The following is a 23,968-nucleotide window of genomic DNA, read 5'->3' as shown; positions in this document are numbered from 1 at the left end:
AACGGAAACGATTGGGTTTTGATACCTCGCCCGATCGCACATGAGCTCATTTTGCCCCAGCCTGTGTGCAAGGAGGCCCTATCCCCAACGGTTTTTGGGGCATGTGGGAAGGACCCCCTATTGCCCATACTCACTTGGCGATGGTTCCAAATGCCGTCGCAGAAAGGGGTTAAAAACCGTCTGTATAGCACTGACACGTACCAGTGAGGGACTACACAGGGCTGACGGTTGGCCTTGAGACTGAGCCCTAGACGGATAGATGCACGGCCAACGGCGAGTGGACGTGAGGCTCCCAGGCGGTCTACTCATCTGGTGGTCCAATTAGCCCCTCCTTCCTCTCTTCCAGCTTTGGCTTCACTTCCTTCGTTAAGAAATCTCTGTCAAAATTAGGTCTAGGGATTCCTCATCTCTAAAGTCTGAAACTCTGAATAATTGGTCTAGGCCAGGAAGGTAGGGGTTGATTAGTTGATGCGAGCAGTACTGAATGGGAGGAATGGACCGATGTACATACACACCCCACTAATTATACATTGCAGCGTATGGTATGAGAGTTCAAGGCCAGGCTTAGGGGATAGGGATGAAATTTGGGAAAAAATCATTGGGGTTGATCATGAATTCATGACTAAAGAAAAATTGTATGAACTTCTAGTTGATGCAAAATTGATGCATGTAGTTCTGTACTATGCAAAGTTGATGCAAGCAGTGTTGTACTGTGCAAAATTGATGCAAGTAGTTGATGAAAAATTGTATGACTGAATATTTCATAATACGATACATGTAGTTGATGCAAGTAGTTCTCTACTATGATCTTGTTACTTGTTGCAGCTCATTTTCTTATTTGTGTAACAACTAACATCAAATTTATCATTAAATTTCAGAGGTGAGGAGGTTTTTGGTTAATAGAGAAAACACTGAAAATGTGAACAGTGTGGAACCAAAAATAGAAGTTGAGGCACAACCACCGCCTACTATTGCCAATGAATTTAATCCAAATAAGATAGAGGGTGATCCAGGAAAGAGGAAACAAATTTGTTAGTAACCTCCTAATATTCACGACCTAGTGAGAAGGGATATGTATTGAGCGGGAGTTATTAGTTGATGATAAGGATATAATTCAAACATTTACTGCAATGAAATCTCAGGAAGGGCATTTGCCTCGTGATTTTCTTTAGCAAACTGTCGGTATGTTGCATCTGACCATCTCTATTATTGTGAGCTTTCTATTTTAATATATTCACATCCCACAACTAAATTTATTTTAATTACAAATCCATTTTTTATCTTGTAGAGCCTTATAGGACTTTGGCAACATGGCGAGTTTGTCTCTATTCAAGGCTAGTTATATGTCTTTTTGGAAAAAATGAACAAGTTTTGGCTATGGTGGACGAAATTGCACAGTGGCATTCAGTGACATCTAGTATGGATAGCTTTACTTTCGTTGTCATGTCCCAATTTTATCTGGTCTATGAAATTGATATTGATATATTATATATTACTTCACTTTTGAATTACATTTTGTGTGACTTTTATGTTTATGTTTCACTTGATTATTATTATGGATTTGCGGTTTGGAAGTTTGATGCTATATTATGTGTTGTGTATCCGAATATCTGGATTTTGTTTTTTAGTGTATATACGCTTAGGCTCAACTTGCCCAGGCTCCACAAAAGTTTTGGCTCCGCCAATGTGTGTTGATGTAGTGTTCGAGTTACTGGCCACTACCGCTCGCACAAGCTCTTGGAACTCACTGTCTGAATCAGTTCAGTTACTTGAGTCTCAACTACAAGCTGAAAAGACATCGATCAGTTGTGCTGTGACAAGAAGCTTAAGGACTGAGGAAGTCCATGCAGAATTCAGATGCATACTTTCTGGTGCAACAGCAAGTGTCGGAGTATTTTAGCGCCAAACAAGAGAAAGCTAATAAGCTTGCTAAGCTTATTGCCAACATGGTGTGTTGGAATCTACGGTAGGGTGCGTCGACTGCAAATAAATTTTCCTACGTGTAGAACAACCAAGAACATGCTACGGGTGATGGATCACAGATCGTTACCACTAGACGCGCAGTGCTGTGCAGCGGAAGAAGAGTTGGGGCAGCGCGTCCGCATGGATCATCTCCTCCTCGTGCGATCTTCCTCGAGTAGCCGGTCGTCGGATCCCACGCACAGGTTCGCCGGAGCGGCACAAGTGCACCGCCTCTAACGGTATCCGCACGTGCAGGAGGAACGCCGTGCGGTGGACTTCTAGGTCCAATCACACAGTCGGCGGCGAGTGGGGGTGGCTATTCGCAAGACATGCAAACGCTAGTGACAGCGCCGAAGCGATCAATCGCATGAGTGTACTGCAACCCCACTTTATATGGGCATCCATCGCGGGCTCAACTCTTGGGCCTCACACGGTTCCTAAAGCCCAAAGTTTGTTCGACCTGGATCCGAATCCGAGTAGGATCATTTCTGACTCGTGGAGTCGGACTGGGCCTCACAGGTTCCTTCCCTTAAACGCGTGACCCCTTAGGTTCTCGTTCACTTGGTCGCGAGTCAGATCACATCCGACTCGGCTAGTCGGTAGAGGCCTCTAGCAAAGCGTGCCGACTCCAAGTGTCCGATGAAGTTGGTTAGGCGAACCCGTACAACACACTTCTGTTCCCTTTGCCACATGATATATGTTGTCGGGCTCAAGGCGAGACTATCATCCTTGTGCTAGCCCGACCTCTTTCTCGTTCCAGTGATGCCAACCACAAACCGGATCATCTCATAATCCAAATCGCGTGGCCATGCTTATCTTGGTAGGATCACACAAGGGGCCCAGAGTATATCTCTCCTGATCGAAGGGGCAAATCCCATCTTCCGATCAAATCCCATCTTGCTCGACCATGTCTCACAGCATGGGTCTGGACAAGCCCGAAACCTACCTTTGTAACTACCCAGTCATGGAGTAGCGTTTGGTTGGCCCAAAGAAAGTCTGTCACCATCCCGAGTACATGAGCCAGCTCAGGTCTTAGGACATAGAACATATGTTGTACTAGAGACTCACAGATGACATATCCTACATCTCATAGTTGGGTCTGTCCAACTCGGACCTTATCTCAACTTGGATCCGACTGCGTCGAATCCGCCAGATCCTTCCAAGTCCATATTACCCTGTTAGCATCCAATGCTCCATGGCTAGTGAGACCAAGCCATCGACCGTGTCATATGCTAGTCTAGTCGGCTACGCGTCCACACAACCCTTTCGACTAGGGACCTTTTAGGACAATCATCATACAATGCATAATCCCACAAACAAGTCACGTACTTGTTGATGCATATCATTGATAATGTCCAAGGACTATCTTTATTCATAAACACATAGGAAATATCATCATACATGATTGCCTCTAGGGCATATTTCCAACATGGCGGATACCCAGGATAACATTTCTTGAGCTCTTCTGAAGTTGTTTCAGTGATGGACTTGTTTTGTTGCCACATTTATTTGCACTGGTGGCCAATTTAGACGTCCGGTGTATGTAATATATATGCTGCTTTGTTCTCTATATTTGCACTGGTGGCAAACTTTGATGCCCAATGGATGTAATATGTGTAACCGTAATAGCCTAGCATAAGTTGCTTGCTTATTTATTTCCTTATTTTCTTGTTTATTTGTTTGCTTATAGTCATTGCAGTTCTTTTTCCGCGGTTTGCTAGTGGCCACAATAACCTATTTTGAAAAAAAACTAGGCCACAATAACCATGGGCAACATACGGACTATTGTAACCATGGTCATGTTACCTGCCGTAGTGACCATGGGCCTCCTATGGGCCGTAGGATCCATGAGCCTTCTACGGGTCATAGAATCAATGGGCCTTCTACGGGTCGTATGATCGATTGGCCAAATATGGGTCGTACTATTTGTGGACCAGTAATGGACCGCAATATGGGCCATAAACGGGCTAGAATGGGAATCATTTGTTTATGGGCCGACCATAACGGGCCGTTAATAGGCCGTTAATAGGACGATTTTATGACAGAATCAAGATAGTCATACATGTGTTGTCATAGAAGTTTTCCATGACAATACTCAAATTATCATCACGGAAGTGTTTTATTTTGTAGTGATAGTCCTTCATGGACGTAAGCCATGATGGAATAGACATGGTTGCTTCTTCGTAGACCCTTCATGGACTCACGCAGCCGTTACCGTCTGTGGGTTGAAGTCTCCATCAACGTGGATGTACGATAGCACCACCTATCGAAACCACGACAAAACATCATCGTGTTTGCATTGTGTTTGATTTCTCTGTTCCCTCCTTTACGTTCATATGCAAAGTCTTTACTTTCCGCTGCTCAACTCTTACACTTGCATGTGTAGGGTGTTCTTGACTTGGTATAATTGCTAAAACTTGCCTACAACTAAAGTTGGGAAAATGTTAAGTTTTTGTTTGGTTAAGTAGTCTAATCACTCTCCCTCTAGACATACTTTCGATCCTACACCAGGGTTCTCAATCTTTCACACCTGGAGGTGTTGAAAGAAGAACACAAGAGGAACAACAAGAGAAATACTCAAAGAGAAGAACACAAAGTCACACATCCACTAACTCCACAATCCCATACAAGGACATAGATCCACAGTCAACATAAGGAAATAAGTAAAGAGGTAGTTCTTCCCAAATCCATAGAGGAATTGAGGTCTTGAGGGTGTTAGAGTTGTGTTGAATATTGTGTACAAGGTAGGTTACAGTTGGACTATGAGTTGTATTGTGTTTACGTAGGATATGTAGTCGTGTCCTAGTAGGACACTTGTATTCTAGGCCTCCCATATATAGTAAGGGTAGACACACGATATAACCTATGCCAACATAATAGCACAGGAGTGCGCAAGGGAAGGCAGAGTTCTTGGAGTCGGATCGAGCAGCTATCAGGAGCACCTGCGCAGGCAGGCAAGCAGCAAGCGAGGCCACATACAGGCGTTGGACAGCGGGCGGATCGAATCAGAAGCAGCGGTAGCAAGTGCATGCAGCGCGTCTGGAGCAACAAATCGAGATGTCATAAGGCGGCGGCGTGACGTGTATGAGCAGGGCTGCAACAAGCGCATGGAGGCAACGAGAGGCTGGCATTCGCGGCAGACTGGACGTGTGGCAATTGTTCGATTGGGCGAGCGTATGACAATGCATGTACGTACATGGCTGTGATTGTTGGTGCTTGGCGGCCCATGACACGCAAGGCCCAAGGTGCGCTGGCGCAGCTAGAAAGCGGAGGCCCGTGCGCATGGTAGGCTGAGGTGCGTGGTGCTTGGAGCAAGCCAGAGATTTGTTTGACAAAAAAGGATCGACACATGGCAGACCCAATCGGCGGAGAAGACATCCATTGATACGGTTCCATAGTGCAAGGGTATGACAAAGCAAATAGCTAGCATCGGAAGGTTGAGCCAAGACAGGGATCCAAATTTCACGTGAAGACCAACTAGTTAGAATTATTAGTAGTAAGCGGTGTTCGTGTACTTGGGGCATCGCGTCGAAAGCTCGAATAATTTTTCACAGGGTCAGTTGTACAAAGAACTATAGCGCCAACGGGTACCAGGTTTGAGGTGGAGAAGTTCAAGGAACTGGAAACCTTGGGTTATGGCAGACATGGGTGAAAGATTTGTTGGCACAACAGGGATGCTTGAAGGCAATGTGGGAAGTCGTGTCAGCTGAGCTGGAATTATCATGTGATGGATGAAAATTTGTGAAAGGTGATTTGGGAGCCTTGAGCATGTCGTGCAGCTAGACAAATTAGGCTGGGTCGGACTAGACAGTCTGACGGATTGACGAAAGTCGGTTAGTACAGAAGACGATGGTGGATCCGTGACGACGACATAGAAGCGTGATGCTGATGGTGATCGACTTCTAGGCGTGGAAACACGCGACACGGGTCTGAGTGCTTGTGTGGCTTCAACAAGACTATGACGCAAGGTTGATTCAAGATGTTGCACACTTGAGAGCTTGAAGTTGATGGGGCGCAAGGGTGGACTGTTCATCTACCACGGAGTCATGTTGAAGGTGGGGCTGGAATCTAGAAGACTTCACTCGGTGCTGATTGAGGGGCTACGGTGTAAGTGCATAGAGAGTCGGAGCCTATTTAGCGAGAAAAGCGAGGGACACATAATTTGGACTGAAGCTCAGTGGTCTGTTGGAAGCGTGAAGCTCGTCATCGGTCGGTGATGATCGGTGGTATTCTGAAGTGGGGGTTGAGTGGTGTGGGTTTGCGACCCTTGAGACTCTACCGGGACAACGGAGGCTCGACGTGGTAATAGCGGCGAGGCATGCGGTACGCACGAGACATGGAGACGGGCCGGGGCTCTGGTGGTCATACATGTGGTGAGACAACTGCGAATTTGACTCTGGATGACTACAAGCAATGGTGAAATTCCTTCAAGTTTTAGACAGACGGTTAAGAAAGGAGCGGTGATGTTGAGTTCACGTAACTCTTATGTGTGACACCCAATATGTGAGTTGTTCACTTTCACGTAGGTCAGTGATCAATGTATGATGGCATTGGACGGATACTCTGGAAGTTGGGAGCACAAACTAGAGTAACAAGGAACTTAATTTTGCTCGAGTGTTGACTGTGGTCAAGAAAAAAAGGGACTACAAGTTGTAGGTGGAGTCATATGGAGTCCTTGGAGTAGCAGCGATACTCATAGGATAAGCTCAAGTCTAATGTACATGGAAGTTTGACGCATGGACAAATTCAAGGTGGCGGAGAATATTCACCAAGGTGGAGTTTGTTAGAGTTGTGTCGAATATTGTGTACAAGTAGGTTACAGTTGGACTATGAGTTGTATTGTGTTTACATAGGATATGGACTCGTGTCCTAGTAGGACACTTGTATCCTAGGCCTCTCATATATAGCGAGGGTAGACACACGATGTAACCTATGCCAACATAATAGCACATGAACGAAGGGGAAGTCGGCGGCATGTGCCGGCGTCCAGGGCGACTGGGTGTGGTATTGTAGCGGTGTCATGGGGAGGAGCACCCATAGTCAGGCCCCGGGAATGTAGCCATATCGGTGAACCTTGTTAATAAATCTCGGTGTCATGCCTCGTGTGATTGCTTAGTCCTCGAATGATCGATGGTGGCCTCGAATTTATTCTAACAAAGGGGGTAGATCTTCTCCACAAGGAAGGCCTTAATGATCCCACTATGGGTCGCTTCTTCAAAGGAAGCCTTGATCTCCAAAGGAGAGGGATAGATATGAGCAAAACTCTCTCTAGTTCTCTGTCCATGCTTTCCTAACCTTAAAAAGAGGCAGAAGAATGCCCTGGGGTCGTCGAGGTCGGAAGTTCTAGGCAAGGTTCCAAGGAGGATTTGGGCAAGGTTCCAAGGAGGATTTGGGCTTAGAGAGTTTGCATGCTCTCGGGCTACTTCTGGGAGCAGGGGTTCTAGGGGCTCCAGGGTCCTTTTTTCTTGGTGCTTGTCAATATCTCCTCGTTCGTTCCTTCTTCAACTCTTGGTTCTGCGGGATGGTCGTTGTACCTTAGCACACATAGAGTCCCATTTTGAGGTAGCGGCTATGTCTCACTCGAATGTATAGAGAGCTCGAGTAGGAGAGATGTCACCTTAGTTTTGATAGCTCTTGCATGGGCTCTAGTCATTGATCCACTTGGTGCTTGGGGGGTGAAGTATACATGGGGATGACCCTAGGGTGCTCTGCATCAATAGAGCATGCAACGAAGCACAAGAAGAGGGGGTCCTTTCACGGCACTGGCCCACACACCTATCAACATGAAGGCCCATCAAGCCGACCTCACCCACGAAACTGTGTGTGGCATGTGATTCGTTGTCTCACCAGCGAGTTCGTATGACTCAACGTCAACGGCTTCTTCCTCTTTGCCCACACCTCTATCCACATCTCCGCTGACTCACAAGACCATTGTTACGTTTTTGCTGGTTCATTGTCGATATCTCTCGAGGTGAATTTTGTTTTCTATGCTGTGTTCTACCATTTAGGCCCCTAGGAATGTGTATGGATTTGTTTCACCCATTGTAAAGCATGAGCTCCTCTCTCCTGTTGCAACGCATGGGCATTGATACTAGTATAATAATAGTTTGACGAGCGCCAAATGGGAATCGGCCGTGTTTTGCTCACAACTAGTTGACCCGTTGCGCCAAATGGCGCAGAGACCCGCTAAAGACATGTTGTCGATGAAAATAGTTTCATTTTGCAAGAACCTATTCGATATTGGTAGTACAAAGCTCATGTGTTAAACCATGTTATATTGAGAATATGGTTATCTCGGTGCAAAAACCGAGTTTAAAAAAATTATATTTGTATAACATGTACAAACCAGCTAAGTAAACATTGTTTTAGTTGAAAATATGGTTATCATGATTAGATATCTGAGTTTGAAAAAAACATATTGAAAAGAAAATTCATACTTTAGTTGGTTTAGTTGTGAGCAAGCACATATGGTAACAAATTTAACCCCTCTTAATAAAAAAGAATGAAGGCTTGCGTCTGCAATAAGATGCACAATAACTTTACACCTTGTGCCAAATGGCACAAGGTCTCATTTCAAGAGTTATTTGACAATAAATGCTTGACAAATTGGCAACAATAAGGATCCTTTTAATAGAGTTTTCAAAATGCTGGCATTCTCTCTATATAAATTTGCTATGTAAGCTGGAACTTAGGAATCCATGTCACGGTTTGTCCTTGATACGTTGTTCGTAACTCTGCCTCCCACTCTGGATCCATAGCATTTTGTCCTTCACAACCCCTTTATAGGTCAAATGCAATGTAATTCCTTCATTTTTTAAAGAAGCTAAACAAACAATGCCTTGCACCACATTTGTCATCTCTTTAGTGATGGATCCACTCTATAGCCATCTCTTCTCTTTTGAAGGCAACTGGACAAACAATGCCCAGCGCCATGTTTATAACATGTTGTTCTACTGTAATAGAAGTGCAGACATGAAATGAGGAATCAATTGAAGAAACAAGGACATATTGGTCTGCTGCAATTGAAGGGCAAACCAAGATTGACAAGTACCACACTAGGAACAAAAGTTTATAACATAGATAGAAGTGACAATAAACAACAAGTTTTTCAAGATTTACAATGAACAACATGATTTGGCTTCTTGCTCTTAAATAGACACAATCTGCAGCACTAAAATACACTCTCTTATGGGAAGTAAAACTGATAATGCTCACCTAACATGTACAAAACCGAGATCAGTCATGTAATTACTGCCTGCTAGATTAGTATTTTAGTTATCCTCGTCCAGCGAAGAGGAGTCCATGTTTGCAAGTACTATCACTTCATTCATATTTCCTGGCAAAATAGGGTCAGATGCAACACTTATACACCATTTTCTAATGGTAAAGGAAGTAATGAACTAATGAGCACATAAATTCTTAAATCAACCTCCACAACATCATCTGCAGAAAACTTTACAAAAGGAAAGGGCGATATCTTTTATCGTACCAGAGGTACATCAAGTATGTTTCATTTGCATACAATAGAAAAAGAGGCTTAACCCAACTGAAAGGTGGACAATCCAGAAAGACTGATGAACATCAACTATATTGACTTTTGTAGTCCAGGCATAGCAGAAGTACCTAATTCAACATCCAGACTCTAAATGTGCCTAACAAGAAGATAACAGAATATATGTTAATACACTAAATGGCAGTAGGGACTATTCGAAAGGATATGTGGTCTAGATGCAACCTAGATGCCCTCGTCAGTACAAGCAGAGGTGGTCGTCATAGTGACATCCAAGGATGGTCGCTCAGAACTAATGATTCATCACACATTAATTACTGAACCACCGTCCCTAGTTTCCTAATCGGGCTACAGAGCTCTTTCTATGTCATCAATCTCAACTACTGCATCGTCCTGACCACTGTCACTGCCAGTCAAATCGAACCAAAAATCAGAAATATTGTAGTGAGAAACGACACCTGCTAAGAATGTCCGTGAGCTCACAGTATTATTTTGGTGACTGCCTTATCAAAATAACAATGTGAATTAACTGCATCTTTATCTTTATAAACATTTTTTTCAGGTACCTCAATATTCACAACAACTGTCATGATCAGGTGTTTAATTTGAGCAGGAAAAAAGCTGGAATATGCACGAGTAAAAATCTACAAATGCAGGCAAATCAAAATCTTATGTGCATTAATAGCTTGAAACACTACATAGCTCTTTCTCTGCCATCAATCTCAACAACTGTGTCGTCCTGACCACTGTCATTGCCAGTCAAATCAAACCAAAAATCAGAAATATTGTAGTGAGAAATGACACCTGCTAAGAATGTCCGTGAGCTCACAATATCAGTTTGGTGATTGCCTTATCAAAATAAGGATGTGAATTAACTGCATCTTTATCTTTATAAACCATTTTTCCAGGTACCTCAATATTCACAACTGTCATGGTCAGGTCAACTTAGGTGTTTAATTTGAGCAGGAAAAAAGCTGGAATATGCATGATAAAAATCTACAAATGCAGGCAAATCAAAATCTTATCTGTATTAATAGCTTGAAACACTACAGTCCTATATTATTGCAGTCAATACCTTGTCTCAAACTGAATTATATGTAGCAATTTTAACTGCGTACCACAACAAACATCACCAACTATTTCATTGATTGGATTCTCAGGATTAGCAACAATGAAAGGTGTGTGTAGATGAGCCAGCCAATAACATTTTACCAGCATGAAAAAAAGAATATACGCATAAACTGGAAGACACTGCAGACCAGTTCCAAACGCTTCTCTGGGTCTTACAGTCATCGGTTAATCCATGAGCAGGAGAACGGAGAAAAACAAAGTGCAGATCTTAGTCTCTAAGGCATTTCATCAAGCACGTAAAGATCTAAAGATGAAGCGGTTCTGGATTTGGATTGGGAAATTGGCCGAGCAATTATGACCAGGTTGCACCAATAAGTCCTTGCCAAGATGTAAATTATCCAGTCAATAGAAATGGTATACCTTCGTAAATAACCTGCCCTATTTAAACAAATAAATTTGTAATCTGTTATTAATCGAGGACAAAGTGAAATGGCAAGGTCTTCAGAAACATCCAGCCGACAGTCTCAAATTGGAGGCTTGAATTAAAAAAGGATCTTCAACTACTTCAACACAAGATCAAAGACAAGTATTCCACCTTGTTCAAGCAGGCTGTCAGGTAAAATTTTAAATGATTCTCATGTTGCCCAAAACTGAAATGGGATAAGGGCTCTGCCCCATTAGCTTAGATATTTTTTCTTTTGTTTTTGTTTTCTCCTTTCCCTTTGTAACATATTGTTTTTTAATGAAAATATACCATAGCACTATTGTTCTATGATTTGTGGTTCAAAAAAAAGTCAAATTACCTAAAGGGCTATGTCCATCTTCTTCAGTCCTATTCACACTGAGAGGAAATAACAGAAAACTCACAAACATGACAAAAAAGATCTTCTTGAGTCCTATTCATATGTTCATATGTACCAATGCATGGTTTTTGTATATAAATAGAAATCTGTTTGTTCGTGTTTAAAAAACAGTTCTTTTATCTGTTTCACTTCATGAACTGATAATTGGATATCCACTCTAACTGCAATACTTTTTTGTTTGTGTGAATGACATAGTTAATATTCATTCATCGTTATGTACAGTTTTGTTCCAACTGAAATATATGTATTTCTAACTATCGGAATGCTTAGACTTTCCTGTCTACATATATATCACCAAATAACAAGTTAGATGCTTGCAGAAAACACATAAATCACCAGATATCTTATAACGCAATAGAGCGGTTCCGGGCAATACTGACCCTCTTCTTAATAGCCCCAAGCTCCTGAAAGAAACCTGCAAAATAATCCAAACCAACAAAGATGCCCATTAGCTTAGATCTTTTTTCTTTTGTTTTTGTTTTCTCCTTTCCCTTTGTAACATACTGTTTTTTAATGAAAATATACCATAGAACTATTGTTCTACGATTTGTGGTTCAAAAAAAGTCAAATTACCTAAAGGGCTATGTCCATCTTCTTCAATCCTATTCACACTGAGAGGAAATAACAGAAAACTCACAAACATGACAAAAAATAGATCTTCTTGAGTCCTATTCATATGTTCATATGTACCAATGCATGGTTTTTGTATATAAATAGAAATCTGTTTGTTCGTGTTTAAAAAACAGTTCTTTTATCTGTTTCACTTCATGAACTGATAATTGGATATCCACTCTAACTGCAATACTTTTTCGTTTGTGTGAATGACATAGTTAATATTCATTCATCGTTATGTACAGTTTTGTTGCAACTGAAATATATGTATTTCTAACTATCAGAATGATTAAACTTTCCTGTCTACATATATATCACCAAATAACAAGTTAGATGCTTGCAGAAAACACATAAATCACCGGATATCTTATAACGCGATAGAGCGGTTCCGGGCAATACTGACCCTCTTCTTAATAGCCCCAAGCTCCTGAAAGAAACCTGCAAAATAATCCAAACCAACAAAGATGATATTAGTTCCAGACCCTTTGCATCACCTGTACTTCTCCAAGCTCTAATGACAGAGACATACCTTGCATCTGGTCCTTGTAGAAGCTGTGGGGGATGTGGCCGGTACATAGGACATGGGTTGTGTTCTCTGGCTCCTCCGGTTGCTTTGCCTCTCGGATCCTCTGCTCTTTCCCCTCCGGCAGCTACACCAATTACAACACAACATCAGGGACAAGGAAAAAATGCATGCGTGTGTATATGTTTTTCTGTTGGGTTCGATTTGGTTCGAAGTCAAGCACACACACAACAGGAAGCCCTTCCCCTCACGGTCTTGGAACCGGCCGAGTGCCGCAAGAGAATCAAATAAGATGAGGGCTTCCCCGATTTGGCCCAAATCGAGGCCCGAATAATGCCATCCTCTTATTTGATTCTCTACAAAGTCTTATATACAAGAAAGTTGGTCTAACATTACATCATCATGCAAATATATGCATTGGAGGGTGGGTACCCAGTAAAAGGACACCCTGAAAATGGAAATGCAATATGGTTAGCATTGAAACCCTCATTGCAAAAGAACCACCAGAAGGCCTCAACTTTCTGGACAAAACTGGGTACTTCATTCCTCTTGGAATGTAAAAATGAGTTATGTAAGACACAAAGGCAATTGTATTTTGTTGTGTAGCATCATTTACCTAGCACAAAACATTTTAAAAAAGTGCATTCCCATCTTTCCGTTAGCAATTATTTACCGAATAGGAATGTAAAAGCTATATTTAAAATGGCAGGGTCTTAATAAAATACAATTAGATAGAGCAGCTCAGATGAATCAATAACGTCCCTGCTTTTATGAATCCAATTCTTAGAACCCTTGGTATATTGATATCTCTGTCCAGTCTAAGGCCCTGTTTGGTTCCAAATAAGTCACCAACTTATAAGTCGAAAAGTGTAAAAAATGACTTATTTTGCCAAACGGACCCAACTTATAAGTCACCTCAACTTATAAGTCATAAGTTGCTCCACCCCAACTTAAAACTTATAAGTCACCCCCTTTTGCATGGGTCCCACCACCTTTACATAAAAAAACAAGGTGGGAAGATGTGCTCAGGTGACTTATAAGTCAGGTGGCAACCAAACAGGCGTGACTTATAAGTCACTGGTTTTAAGTCACCTGACTTATAAGTCAGGTGACTTATTGAAACCAAACAGGCCCTAAATTTACGCTCGTAACATCATCTTGTGAAGTAAAAAAAATGATTGGATGCATCCTAGGTGCATAACATGATCTATGAAAGCAATTTTATACAAAGCATATGAACCAGCTTCAACTATTCAACCACCCGTTGCCATTTTCTGAACTTAATCAAGAAAAGTGGCTGCATAGAGCTAAAATCCCAAAATAATCACATGGTCAGGTCAAAGAAAAACTATGAGGCTGCAGAAGATGGATAGGGCATCGTCTCCTCATGCATCGTTGCCTGAGAAGAAGAAAAAAGGGGAAGGGTTTGCGAACACACCACCATGTCATACCTCATCGATGAATCAGGGGCCAAGGGGAGGAGGCCGCACGGAGAGAGTAAGAGAGAGATTGGGTGAAGCTCACCTCGGTGTTGGCGGCAGACGCGGTCGCCGTCGCTCCTCGTGTGTGCATCTCCCCAATCCGTGCCCCTGGCCTTGACCGCCGCGCCCGCTGCTTGCCGAGCCTGCCGCGCCCGCTGCCCGCCGAGCCTGCTGCGCCATCTGTGGCGCTCACCGACGCTAGCCGTCGCCGTGCATCAGTAAGGCACCATCGAGACGCTCAATTTCGCCTTTTCCTCTGGAAGACCCAGCCGCTGCCATGGGGCCCAAGTGACGGAGATGGTCGGCTGTGAGGACGAAGGAGGGAGGAGGGAGGGGGCAGACAACGCGGGGAGAAGAGGAGGCGGCCTAGGCGAGCCAGGAGAAGAGGGGCGGCGACATGGGATAGGATGGAGCGAGCGGGGAGGAGAACGAGGCGGAGTGGGCGCAGGGCTGGCGGCTAGGGTTTTGACGCGCGGGCGGAGGGGATTGGCAAAGGAAATCCCTCGGGGACACGAACAAAGTTCACCCAGCCAAGGAGCGTGCGAGACGAGTCCACCAGTCATTGGCCAACGAAAACAACCGTGAGGTGAAAATCGAGTTTAACCGTTCTGAAGATCTAACGGCTTAGACGTGTCCGAGAGCCAGATCCGACGGCCCATGAAGGCCCAATCGGGGGAGCCTTCCGAAGGGGAGTTGGCTAGCCTCTTTTACCTTTTAAATGTGCAAAAAAGAAAAAATAAACTCAGACAGAAGGCTGAACGCACAGAACGCAACCCAATGTCAGCCCACATTGCGAAGCCCACAACGCACGCACACTGAGATGAGATCCAGCCGCTCCCTTTCCATAAATATGATTTTTCACGTAGTGCCCTAAAATCAACCTCCCCCCGGCCTTCCTTTCTCTTCCACGAACCCCGGCTCTTCCCTCGTACACCGCCGCCGCCGCCGCCGCCATGGACCCCAAACTCCGCTCTACGCAGGAGGAACCATCCAACGAGAGAAAGAAGGATAAAAAGAGCAAGAAGAAGGAGAAGAAGCCGAAGTCAGCGGCCGAGGCCGAGGCCGAGGAGGTAGCGGCGGAACAGGAGGAACTATCCAACAAGAGAAAGAAGGATAAAAAGAACAAGAAGGACAAGAAGCGGAAGCTAGCGGCAGAGGCCGAGGAGGCAGCGGCGGAAGAAGAGGCCAAGAGCAGCAAGAAGAGAGGGGTGGCCACAGAGGAACCGGACCAAGGAGGGGCCGTGGAGAAGAGCGTGGCGGTGACTGGGAAGGGGTTCGCGGACCCCAAGTATGCGCCGCTCAACTCCTTCGCCGCCGCGGCGCTGCCAACCCAGGTGCTCGACTGCTGCAAGGGGTTCGACCGGCCGTCACCCATCCAGGCGCTAGCCTGGCCGTATCTCCTCGATGGCCGCGATTTCATTGGCATCGCTGCCACCGGATCTGGTACTGTACAATTCTGCAATTTCTGCTCCTGTTTCGTTATCCTATCTCTTCACCGTGTTAATATGTTGCGTTCGTTGTAATTTCCCTATGCCAGGGAAGACTATTGCGTTTGGTGTGCCGGCGCTGATGCACGTCAGGAAGAAGCTGAGTGAAAAAGGCGCCAAGAAGGGGTTGCCGCGATGCCTCATGCTGGCTCCAACAAGGGAGCTTGCTCAGCAGGTAAACCTGTACCACATGTTCATTGTGCTGTCAATGTCATTTTCAATGTTTGGGTAGATGCTATTCATCTGCTGTGGCAGTAAATTAGAGCTACTGGCGTCAACAATAACGACACGTGATACAGCTAGCGTGTGATGCTCTGCGCATTTTCTATGTTTCTTCATTGAAGTGTTTCAGTTAAAGCTGTATCTTTGTGGCTTCCCTGATTTGGCATTGTTTTGGCATAATTATTTATGAGGATGACACTTACATTGTCAGTAGCATATTTTTTTTGGAGTTTTTTGTACACACTTTTACTTACCCCCACTGCCACTTTTTAAGAATCATTAATATTGAATGGTTGGTAGGAGCAGTGTTTCTGAAGTGCTTAAGGGCATGTACAATGGTGGCATATGGATACATATGCCCCATGCCAAAAAGTAATTTGAGGCATCTACATTTATTTTTTCTCCCCAATGCAAGCTACCACTAGTGGGCCTTATTAAGAAATAGAAAATAAAGACTCTAATACACATGCATCTCTACTTTTTACTCCAACCTTTTCAGCTTTTGTCACCGGACCACACTTTTTCTCTTCAAGCACCCGCCTCCTGAAGAGGATCCCGCTTCCCTATCCGAACCTACTTTACGTCATATCCGATCCTACATGGCATGCGAGGCATCACCTTGAGGCTATGCATTGTACATGCCCTAAGCATGTGCCATTGTCAACTCTTATGTGCAGTTTTCCGTATCTATGATTTTCAGTTCTTTCCAATTTGACCCCACTTGCTATTCTATCTCTTGAATCTTATCTGAGCAGCTTAAAGGGAATGGCATAATCATGTTTTAACCTTTGTCTACCGTTTCACGGTCATAGATAGGCTTTGCTAACTGGGATATTGCCATATTCTTATCATAAGAACTTGTCTCTTTAGAATTAAATATACTGAAATGACTTAAGCTTTATTACTGTGTTAGATCGCAGATGTACTTACTGAAGCTGGTGCGCCATGCGGGATAAATTCAGTGTGCCTCTATGGTGGAACATCAAAAGGACCCCAAATATCTTCCCTTAAATCTGGAGTTGTAAGATAACACAAACTCGATTTTTTCTTGCTCACCCTACTGATTGTTTCATCATATCGTGATTTGAAGTTTTTCCTATCAAAGAGTTAGCCTTATGATTTTTTTCGTTGTCTGGCCTTCCATTCGCTTATTTTGTTACTGTTCTACCAGGAAATAGTCATAGGAACTCCTGGTCGTATGAAAGACCTCATTGAAATGGGTGTTTGTCGTCTTAACGAGGTTTCTTTTGTGGTAAGTTGACTGTATTTCTGTTAGTTCTTCTGTTATTTGTGGTTGTGATTTGCAAAATAATTTTTCTTATACGGACGTAACTTGAACATCATCGTGTGATATTTTATGTTTGTTGTGGAGTTTGTGCTCTAGTATTCTTTTAGAAGGCTCATACCTGTTAACAGAAAGTATATTGCATTATATTAAGATCTTGAATACAGGATACACTTAGCAAGAAAAGTAAGTGCATGATTGGACTCCAGTAGCATTGTAGCATACGGTTGCTTGTTTTGTTGAACATTTGTACGTGAAAACGTTCACGTGGTTTAATCAAATCTCCATACATGGATAGTTGAGTGATAGGTCATTGGTAAAATAACTATGTATGACATAAAATGCTTAAATTATTTCCATAGCTTTAACTTTCTTTTTACCTAACCATATCATGCTGTTGTCACTGATCATAGTCTTAACAAATTGGTTTAGTTATTTACATAACTTGAACTTCCAGGTTTTCTCATACTCATAGCACCATGTGGGTGCCCAACTCATAATTCTGAAAAAAGAAACGTTGGTGGTAGAATGATAATAGTTATTTACATAATTCTTAATTCTTAACAAACTGATTTAGTTATTTACATAGCTTGAACTTCCAGGTTTGCTCATACTCTTTAAAACCATCTGGTTGCCCAATTCATAATTGTAAAAATACTGTTGGTGATACAACTCAAATTAGTATGAACAAAATAACTGAAGGCACTTCCCCTTCCTACACCCTTCTCTCTTTTGGATGTAATTAACCAGCAATGACTAGAATTAAACACAGGGTGGTCATGATGAAAAGTTTCATAATGAATCAGCATATGGCAGCAGTGCAGTCACCTGCAGCGTTTCTTGGGATTACTGCCAATATTATGCTTACCATTAGTTCATCCATCCTTGCATTAAATTTTGTCTCTATTGTTGAATTGAGTTTCACAAGTATCCCATTAAGACATGTTTGTATCTTGTAGGTTCTTGATGAAGCAGATCGGATGCTGGATATGGGTTTTGAACCTGAGGTCAGGGCGATTTTAAGCCAAACATCATCGGGTTAGTCTCTATCCCATGTGTGTTTGTATGTGTGGGCGGGTAGGGCCAGGAACTGCAGGGTCTGTTCTATCATTGATATTGTTAGTATTAACATTGTCACAATTATGTTTCTAGTCCAGGTTATGGATAATTGCATATTGGTAAGAAAGAGTAGTAGAAGCAAGTACAAGTTGACCATTAGCTGTAAAGTTGGTCATGCTTAAGAATGCCAACCAATAGACAGCTAGTAGGGTTGGTCTGTAACTCTATAAAAGGACCAAGAGTCCTCCTTGTAACACAAGGTTGCGCAGTATGGATATCTAATAAAGCTTCCTACTAAGTAGTGGCTCTTTTGTGTACGTGTGTATGAAGCACATCAAGACAGAATCCCATTTGTGAAATACGTCTCTTCAGAAACGGAGAGTCCTGGGTGAGAGCTAGTAGCTTCTAGCAGTTATCTTTCCATACTATGTCAGTACTATCTGTTTGGTATTGAGCGCATGTATGCCAAAAAGTTGACATACATTGGCGCAAGAGGGATGACAAAATAACTAGAGATATGCACCTGCACCTGTGTTTTTTTGCTGGATATATAAGCTTGCTACCATTTTACCCTCGGCTGTAAACTTAAGCTGTCTATGAAGTTTAAGCATGCTGTGTTTAGTATGATGTAGAAATTGTGATGATTGTATTGTGTGGAAGCAATAGGTCGGTACTTTGACCTTCTACATGGACTGCATTCAAGAGTCAATGAATTGCCATGGCTATTCATACCGTTTACTGCTTATCAATGCCTATACTTTAGCAGCTTACTGATACCGTTTTTTTCTCTGGATGTCTCTGTATCAATGGCCCTACAACTTTTCTTTTCTATATGATCCATAAATATACAATGTCTTAATGTAGTGCGTCAGATGGTTATGTTCAGTGCAACATGGCCTTTTGCTGTCCACCAGCTAGCTCAAGAGTTTATGGATCCGAATCCAATAAAGGTAATGTTTCTCTGTTTTCACCTTTCATGATACCTGATTGCTTGTTGCTGACCTTGTGACACCTTATCGTAGGTTGTTGTTGGATCGGAAGATCTCGCAGCTAATCATGATGTGATGCAAATTGTTGAAGTATTGGATGATAGAGCACGGGATTCAAGATTAGTTGCTTTGCTCGACAAGTATCATCGAGCACAGAGGTATATTGCTGTACAAATTTCACATGCTGCTGGTTGCGATTAGCAAGACTGATGAAAGCTGCAACAATTTAGAGAAGGTCATTAAATAGAAACATTGGTGGTCAGCTACTCAGCTTGAAATCATAGAACTATTTAGCCCACCTATCCCCCTCTCAGATTTTCAACTTCAGATTCCTAGTTTGGCAAAGAAATGATTCCACGATTCGCATCAATCTATTGTTTGACCTTTCTTCCTGTACATTGCCATCATAGGTCTGGAGGCTAGCATATATCCCCACCCTTCTCCCCTTAGATCTTGCAGGCAGTCAAGTACAATTGGCGGATCCATACTTCCCTGTTCTCTTATCTTCCCAATTTCTACTGCTTCCAAACATTGCTGTCCTAGTCTCCTCTCTAGCAATCTTTTCTTGTGGCTAACTTCTCAGAACAGCAGTATGCTACGACTCAGGATATATGCGATATTTAGTTTTAGTATTATTTGATAATCTGTCGAGTATAATAATATTGCTTCACACAAACTTGAATTTTCAGTATATATAACACTTTACCTGTAAGTCCTTTTTTTGGCCTGAACTGTTAATATGGGTCTGAGAAAATTGCACTTCCTGTGTTTGATGCAACAGCAACCGGGTTTTAGTTTTTGTGTTGTACAAGAAAGAAGCTGGGCGAGTAGAAGCAATGCTTAATAAAAGGTACCATTTTTTTGTCTGCAAGTCAATACTTCTATTACATATTTCCTCTTCTTTAGTTTAATCTATATATGTTTATTCTGAAGGGGGTGGAAAGCTGTTTCTGTCCATGGAGACAAGGCTCAGCATGATAGAACAAAAGCCTTATCTTTATTTAAAGAAGGAAAATGTCCTTTAATGGTATGCTTATTCTCTGACTTTTCATGTACTCCTGAATAGTTCGCTTGTAGGCTAGCATTTAAACATGACCTCTTCCTTATTTTGCAATCTGAGGTTGAACCTTGAAGAAATCTTCTGTGGAGTTTGTTGATATCTTCAACTATTTATCAATGTCTTTCAAAAGATTAACCTTATGAACTTAACCAATATAATTATGAGAATTGCTTATCAAATATAATAACCGTTCTGGCGGTATGGCAGAATCACGATATTAAGTCTCAGCATTTTATCCTTTATTTTGGTTTTCATCCTATGATTTGTCAGCATGTTTGCTGGGACATGGATTTTCTGCGCCCAAGCGCAGATGGTGAAAATCAATGATTGTAGAAAATTCGTGAAGTTAAAAAAAAATCTAGCATGATACTAGAGTGAATCATGTTTGCTCAAATTCTTTTGATTTTTTTGTTAGTTTGTAGTCTACATTAAAAGAACAAGAAAGAGGAGTGCTTGGGCTCGTTTTCTTTCACAGCCCATAAGAATGTTAAGATTTTCATGAAAGTTAAAATGTGAACATAAAAATGAGACATAATCTATATATTAGAATGTTTTGGATGAATATATTTATGTTGGAAATAGGGTACCATTGGACATTATCCACTGCCCTTGTTTGTTATATAGTACTCCCTCCGTTCCATAATTCTTGTCGTGGTTTTAGTTCAATATATTACTTTTTATATGGCTTTCTTGTTTCACCAAGTCAGTGTTACTACATTGTAATTATTGCAGATTGCGACGGATGTGGCTTCACGAGGACTTGACATTCCTGATGTTGAAGTTGTCATCAATTATAGTTTTCCTTTGACCACGGAGGATTATGTACACAGGATTGGAAGGACAGGTCGTGCAGGCAAGAAAGGTGTTGCACATACATTCTTCACTCAAGCGGACAAGGTAACTTGAGATCATGTATAGACTAGAGACAGAGAAACCTTGAAAGTGTTATAAGTTACTCATGTACTCCCTCCGTTCCAAAATAGATGACCCAACTTTCTATTAAAATTAGTACAAAATTGAGTCATCTATTTTGGAACGGAGGGAGTATAGACTAGAGACGGAGAAACCTTGAAAGTGTTAAGTTACTCCTCATGTAATGTTGCTGTTTTAATCTCATATACAGGGACTTGCTGGTGAGCTTGTCAATGTTTTACGGGAGGCTGATCAGGTTGTTCCTCCAGCCCTTACGAAATTTGGCACACATGTGAAGAAAAAGGTTTGTGGCTAGCTGGAAACTTTACATCTCATATTTTCCTTTTAGAAGTTATATTTTAAGCATACGAAGAACACACATGGTATGGACAGATGCTTTGTCTGATAATACCATATATGGCCTCTGGTTTCAATAATACCATATGGTAAGTTGGTAAGATGTTTGCCGATATGGTTGATTGTCCACCTGGTACATCAGCATGCTTTGTCTGATATGTTTTTCATGGGGGAAATTGTATATGAAATTATGGGTGGGTTAATAACTAACTGAAATGTGATACTAATGCATAATTTTCATAATGTTGCATATTTTCTGATGTTAGTATATAAGATTCTTATATTACTAAAAGGTTCTGTTGGTTTTGTTATCTTTTACTGGCCTATCTGGGTTGAACTTTACGTCTGAATGCGTTCCAAGTAGTTTCTAATTTCTTTAATTTTCTATCATTAAAATTTGAATTGTGATTGTAAAATATCGAACACCTGGGAAAACTGTGAAAATCTCTCTTGATGTTGGAACATATCACCTGATGATCAAAAGTGCATTTGTAAGGTCATATCGTAAGCATTCATGATAAATTACTTCAAGGAGGCTGTATTGTTAAGCCTGTCTGTTCTAAGATTTGCTGCAGTGTTTTAAATTGAGGATGCAGTCTGTCATGAATGACCTTACATAATGTCTTAATTATTCTTGGGCAGGAATCAAAGATCTATGGTTCCCACTTCAAGGAAATCACAGCAGATGCTCCTAAATCAACAAAGATCACATTCGGTGATTCAGACGAGGAGTAACTAACTTGCTTTGCTGGTGTTGGTCATACAACAGTAGAAAATTCATCCGATACCGTAGTATCATTTAGATCTAGGTCAATCCTTTACTTGTTTTCCTGAGGGTGGTTTCTATGTTCTTTTTGGAAGTGAAGAAAAAACAGTAAAGCTTGAAATGTACCAAAACAGTATCGGCAGCCTATTATGTCACAAGCTAGTGATTCCGTGGTGCACTTGTTTGTTTCCTTGGAATTGCTGCACTATTATCAGCATATAAATTTGTTCACGTGTCAGAAATATAATACTTAAGTAAAATCGTGAAGATCCATTCGCATTTCCACTTAACTTCATTATCAGTACTAAGGGCATCTCCAACGCTTCAAGTTTATTTCTACTCAATTACATCAGTACTACTAAGAGCATCTCCAATGACATACCGCAAATTGGAGGATAAACGATGTGTGATTTGCATTAAGTTGGACATGATGAAGGCGTATGATCGGGTAGAATGGGGGTTTCTCAAACAAATGATTTTGAAGTGGGATTCCACCTGCTTTGGGTAGAGATGATAATGCAATGTGTCTCTTCGGTTACATGCAGAATAAGATTTAATGAAAATAAAACGGCTGAAGTTATACCCACACGAGGATTAAGATAGGGAGATCCCCTATCTATCTATCTGTTTTTGATTTGCACAGAGAGATCATCTAGCTTATTAGCTCATGAAGATGTGGGCGGATTGGAAGGCTTTTGAGTTTGTTGAGATGCACCATCGATATCTCATTTCCTCTTTGCAGACGACTTGCTAATTCTTATGAAAGCAAATGTTCAAAATGCAAACATGCTGAGGAGAGTTGTGGATGTTTATTGTGAAAGTTCTGGGCAATGTCTAAGTACACCTAAATCTAGTATCTTTTTCAACCCGAATACAAGTGTGCATGTTAGAGAGGATGTATGTTGAAATCTGGACATTTTTACTGATGCCTTAACGGATAAGTATCTTTGTCTCCCTACTATGGTAGGGGTGGACAAGAGTGAATGTTTTCAGCATCTTATTGATAGAGTTTGTCAGAGAATTAAAGGCTGGAAAGAAAAGGTACTTTCAATGCAAGGAAAAGAAATATTGCTGAAGACTGTGGAGATTATGCTTTGTCAGTATTTAAACTTCGCGAGACCATACAGAACATAATAACAGATGAGATTGCAGGGTTTTGGTGGGGGGACATCGAGGAGAAGAAGATGCATTGGTTTGCATGGTGGAGATTATGCACCCCGAAGAGTAAAGGTGGCTTGGGGTTTAGAGACCTTCACAGTTTTAATCTTGCTGTACTAGCAAAACAGCGTTGGTGTTTACTCCAGAATCCTGAATCTTTTTGTGCAAAAGTTATAAGTGCAAAATACTATCTAGGCAGAAATATTCTCATGGCTGGCCCCAAGAAGGGTTCTTCGTTTACTTGGCAAGTGTTGTTTCACGCATACAAACTTTTAAGTGAGGATGTATTTGGCGTGTGGGTACGGGCTCACAAATCAACAGCTGGCATGATCCTTGGGTTCCTTCTAGCAAATCAAGGAAAACTGTAACTCCAAGGGGAGCAACTATGCTCCCGTACACTGGTCAATGGGATGAGAACCTAATTCGGACTGTTTTTTGGCCAGTTGATGTTCACAGGATCCTACAAATCCCTCTTCGTGTGCAGGTGATGGAAGATTTTGTATCATGGGATTATAACCCTTCTGGAGAATTTACTGTGCGTCTGCAAATCATATAGAATTTCAGCATCAATTTGGCTGCAACTGGAACCAGAATACCGCACAAGGAAGCCAGCCAAATGAAATATGAAGCGCGTTTGGGAGCTTCGAATCC

At 42.0% G+C, this 23,968-nt stretch overlaps 1 protein-coding gene across 1 annotated transcript; it reads left to right on the top strand.

The window, feature by feature from the left end:
- Positions 1–14,891: 14,891 nt before the first annotated feature.
- On the top strand, positions 14,892–22,337 carry LOC123102849 (DEAD-box ATP-dependent RNA helicase 5). Its single transcript, XM_044524282.1, has 12 exons — positions 14,892–15,465; positions 15,560–15,684; positions 16,645–16,752; positions 16,903–16,983; positions 17,976–18,054; positions 18,940–19,025; positions 19,098–19,222; positions 19,846–19,914; positions 19,998–20,091; positions 20,857–21,021; positions 21,248–21,340; positions 22,036–22,337. Exons 1-12 carry the CDS (start codon positions 14,976–14,978, stop codon positions 22,126–22,128), a joined length of 1,608 nt encoding a protein of 535 aa, XP_044380217.1. The 5' UTR covers positions 14,892–14,975; the 3' UTR covers positions 22,129–22,337.
- The last annotated feature ends 1,631 nt before the right edge of the window (positions 22,338–23,968 follow it).

This window comes from Triticum aestivum, chromosome 5A (assembly GCF_018294505.1).
Source record: "Triticum aestivum cultivar Chinese Spring chromosome 5A, IWGSC CS RefSeq v2.1, whole genome shotgun sequence".
In the NCBI taxonomy this organism is placed as follows: domain Eukaryota; kingdom Viridiplantae; phylum Streptophyta; class Magnoliopsida; order Poales; family Poaceae; genus Triticum; species Triticum aestivum.
Note: the sequence above shows the minus strand (reverse complement) of the source record. Positions and strands in the feature narration are given on the sequence as shown.

What these genes read in the sequence shown, in the direction of transcription:
- LOC123102849 (XM_044524282.1), top strand. Translation starts at nt 14,976, where the DNA reads ATGGACCCCAAACTCCGCTCTACGCAGGAGGAACCATCCAACGAGAGA. An exon ending in TTTAAGCCAAACATCATCGG is followed by an intron (nt 18,055 to 18,939) that starts GTTAGTCTCTAT and finishes GTCTTAATGTAG; the next exon opens with TGCGTCAGATGGTTATGTTC. An exon ending in AAGTATCATCGAGCACAGAG is followed by an intron (nt 19,223 to 19,845) that starts GTATATTGCTGT and finishes TTGATGCAACAG; the next exon opens with CAACCGGGTTTTAGTTTTTG.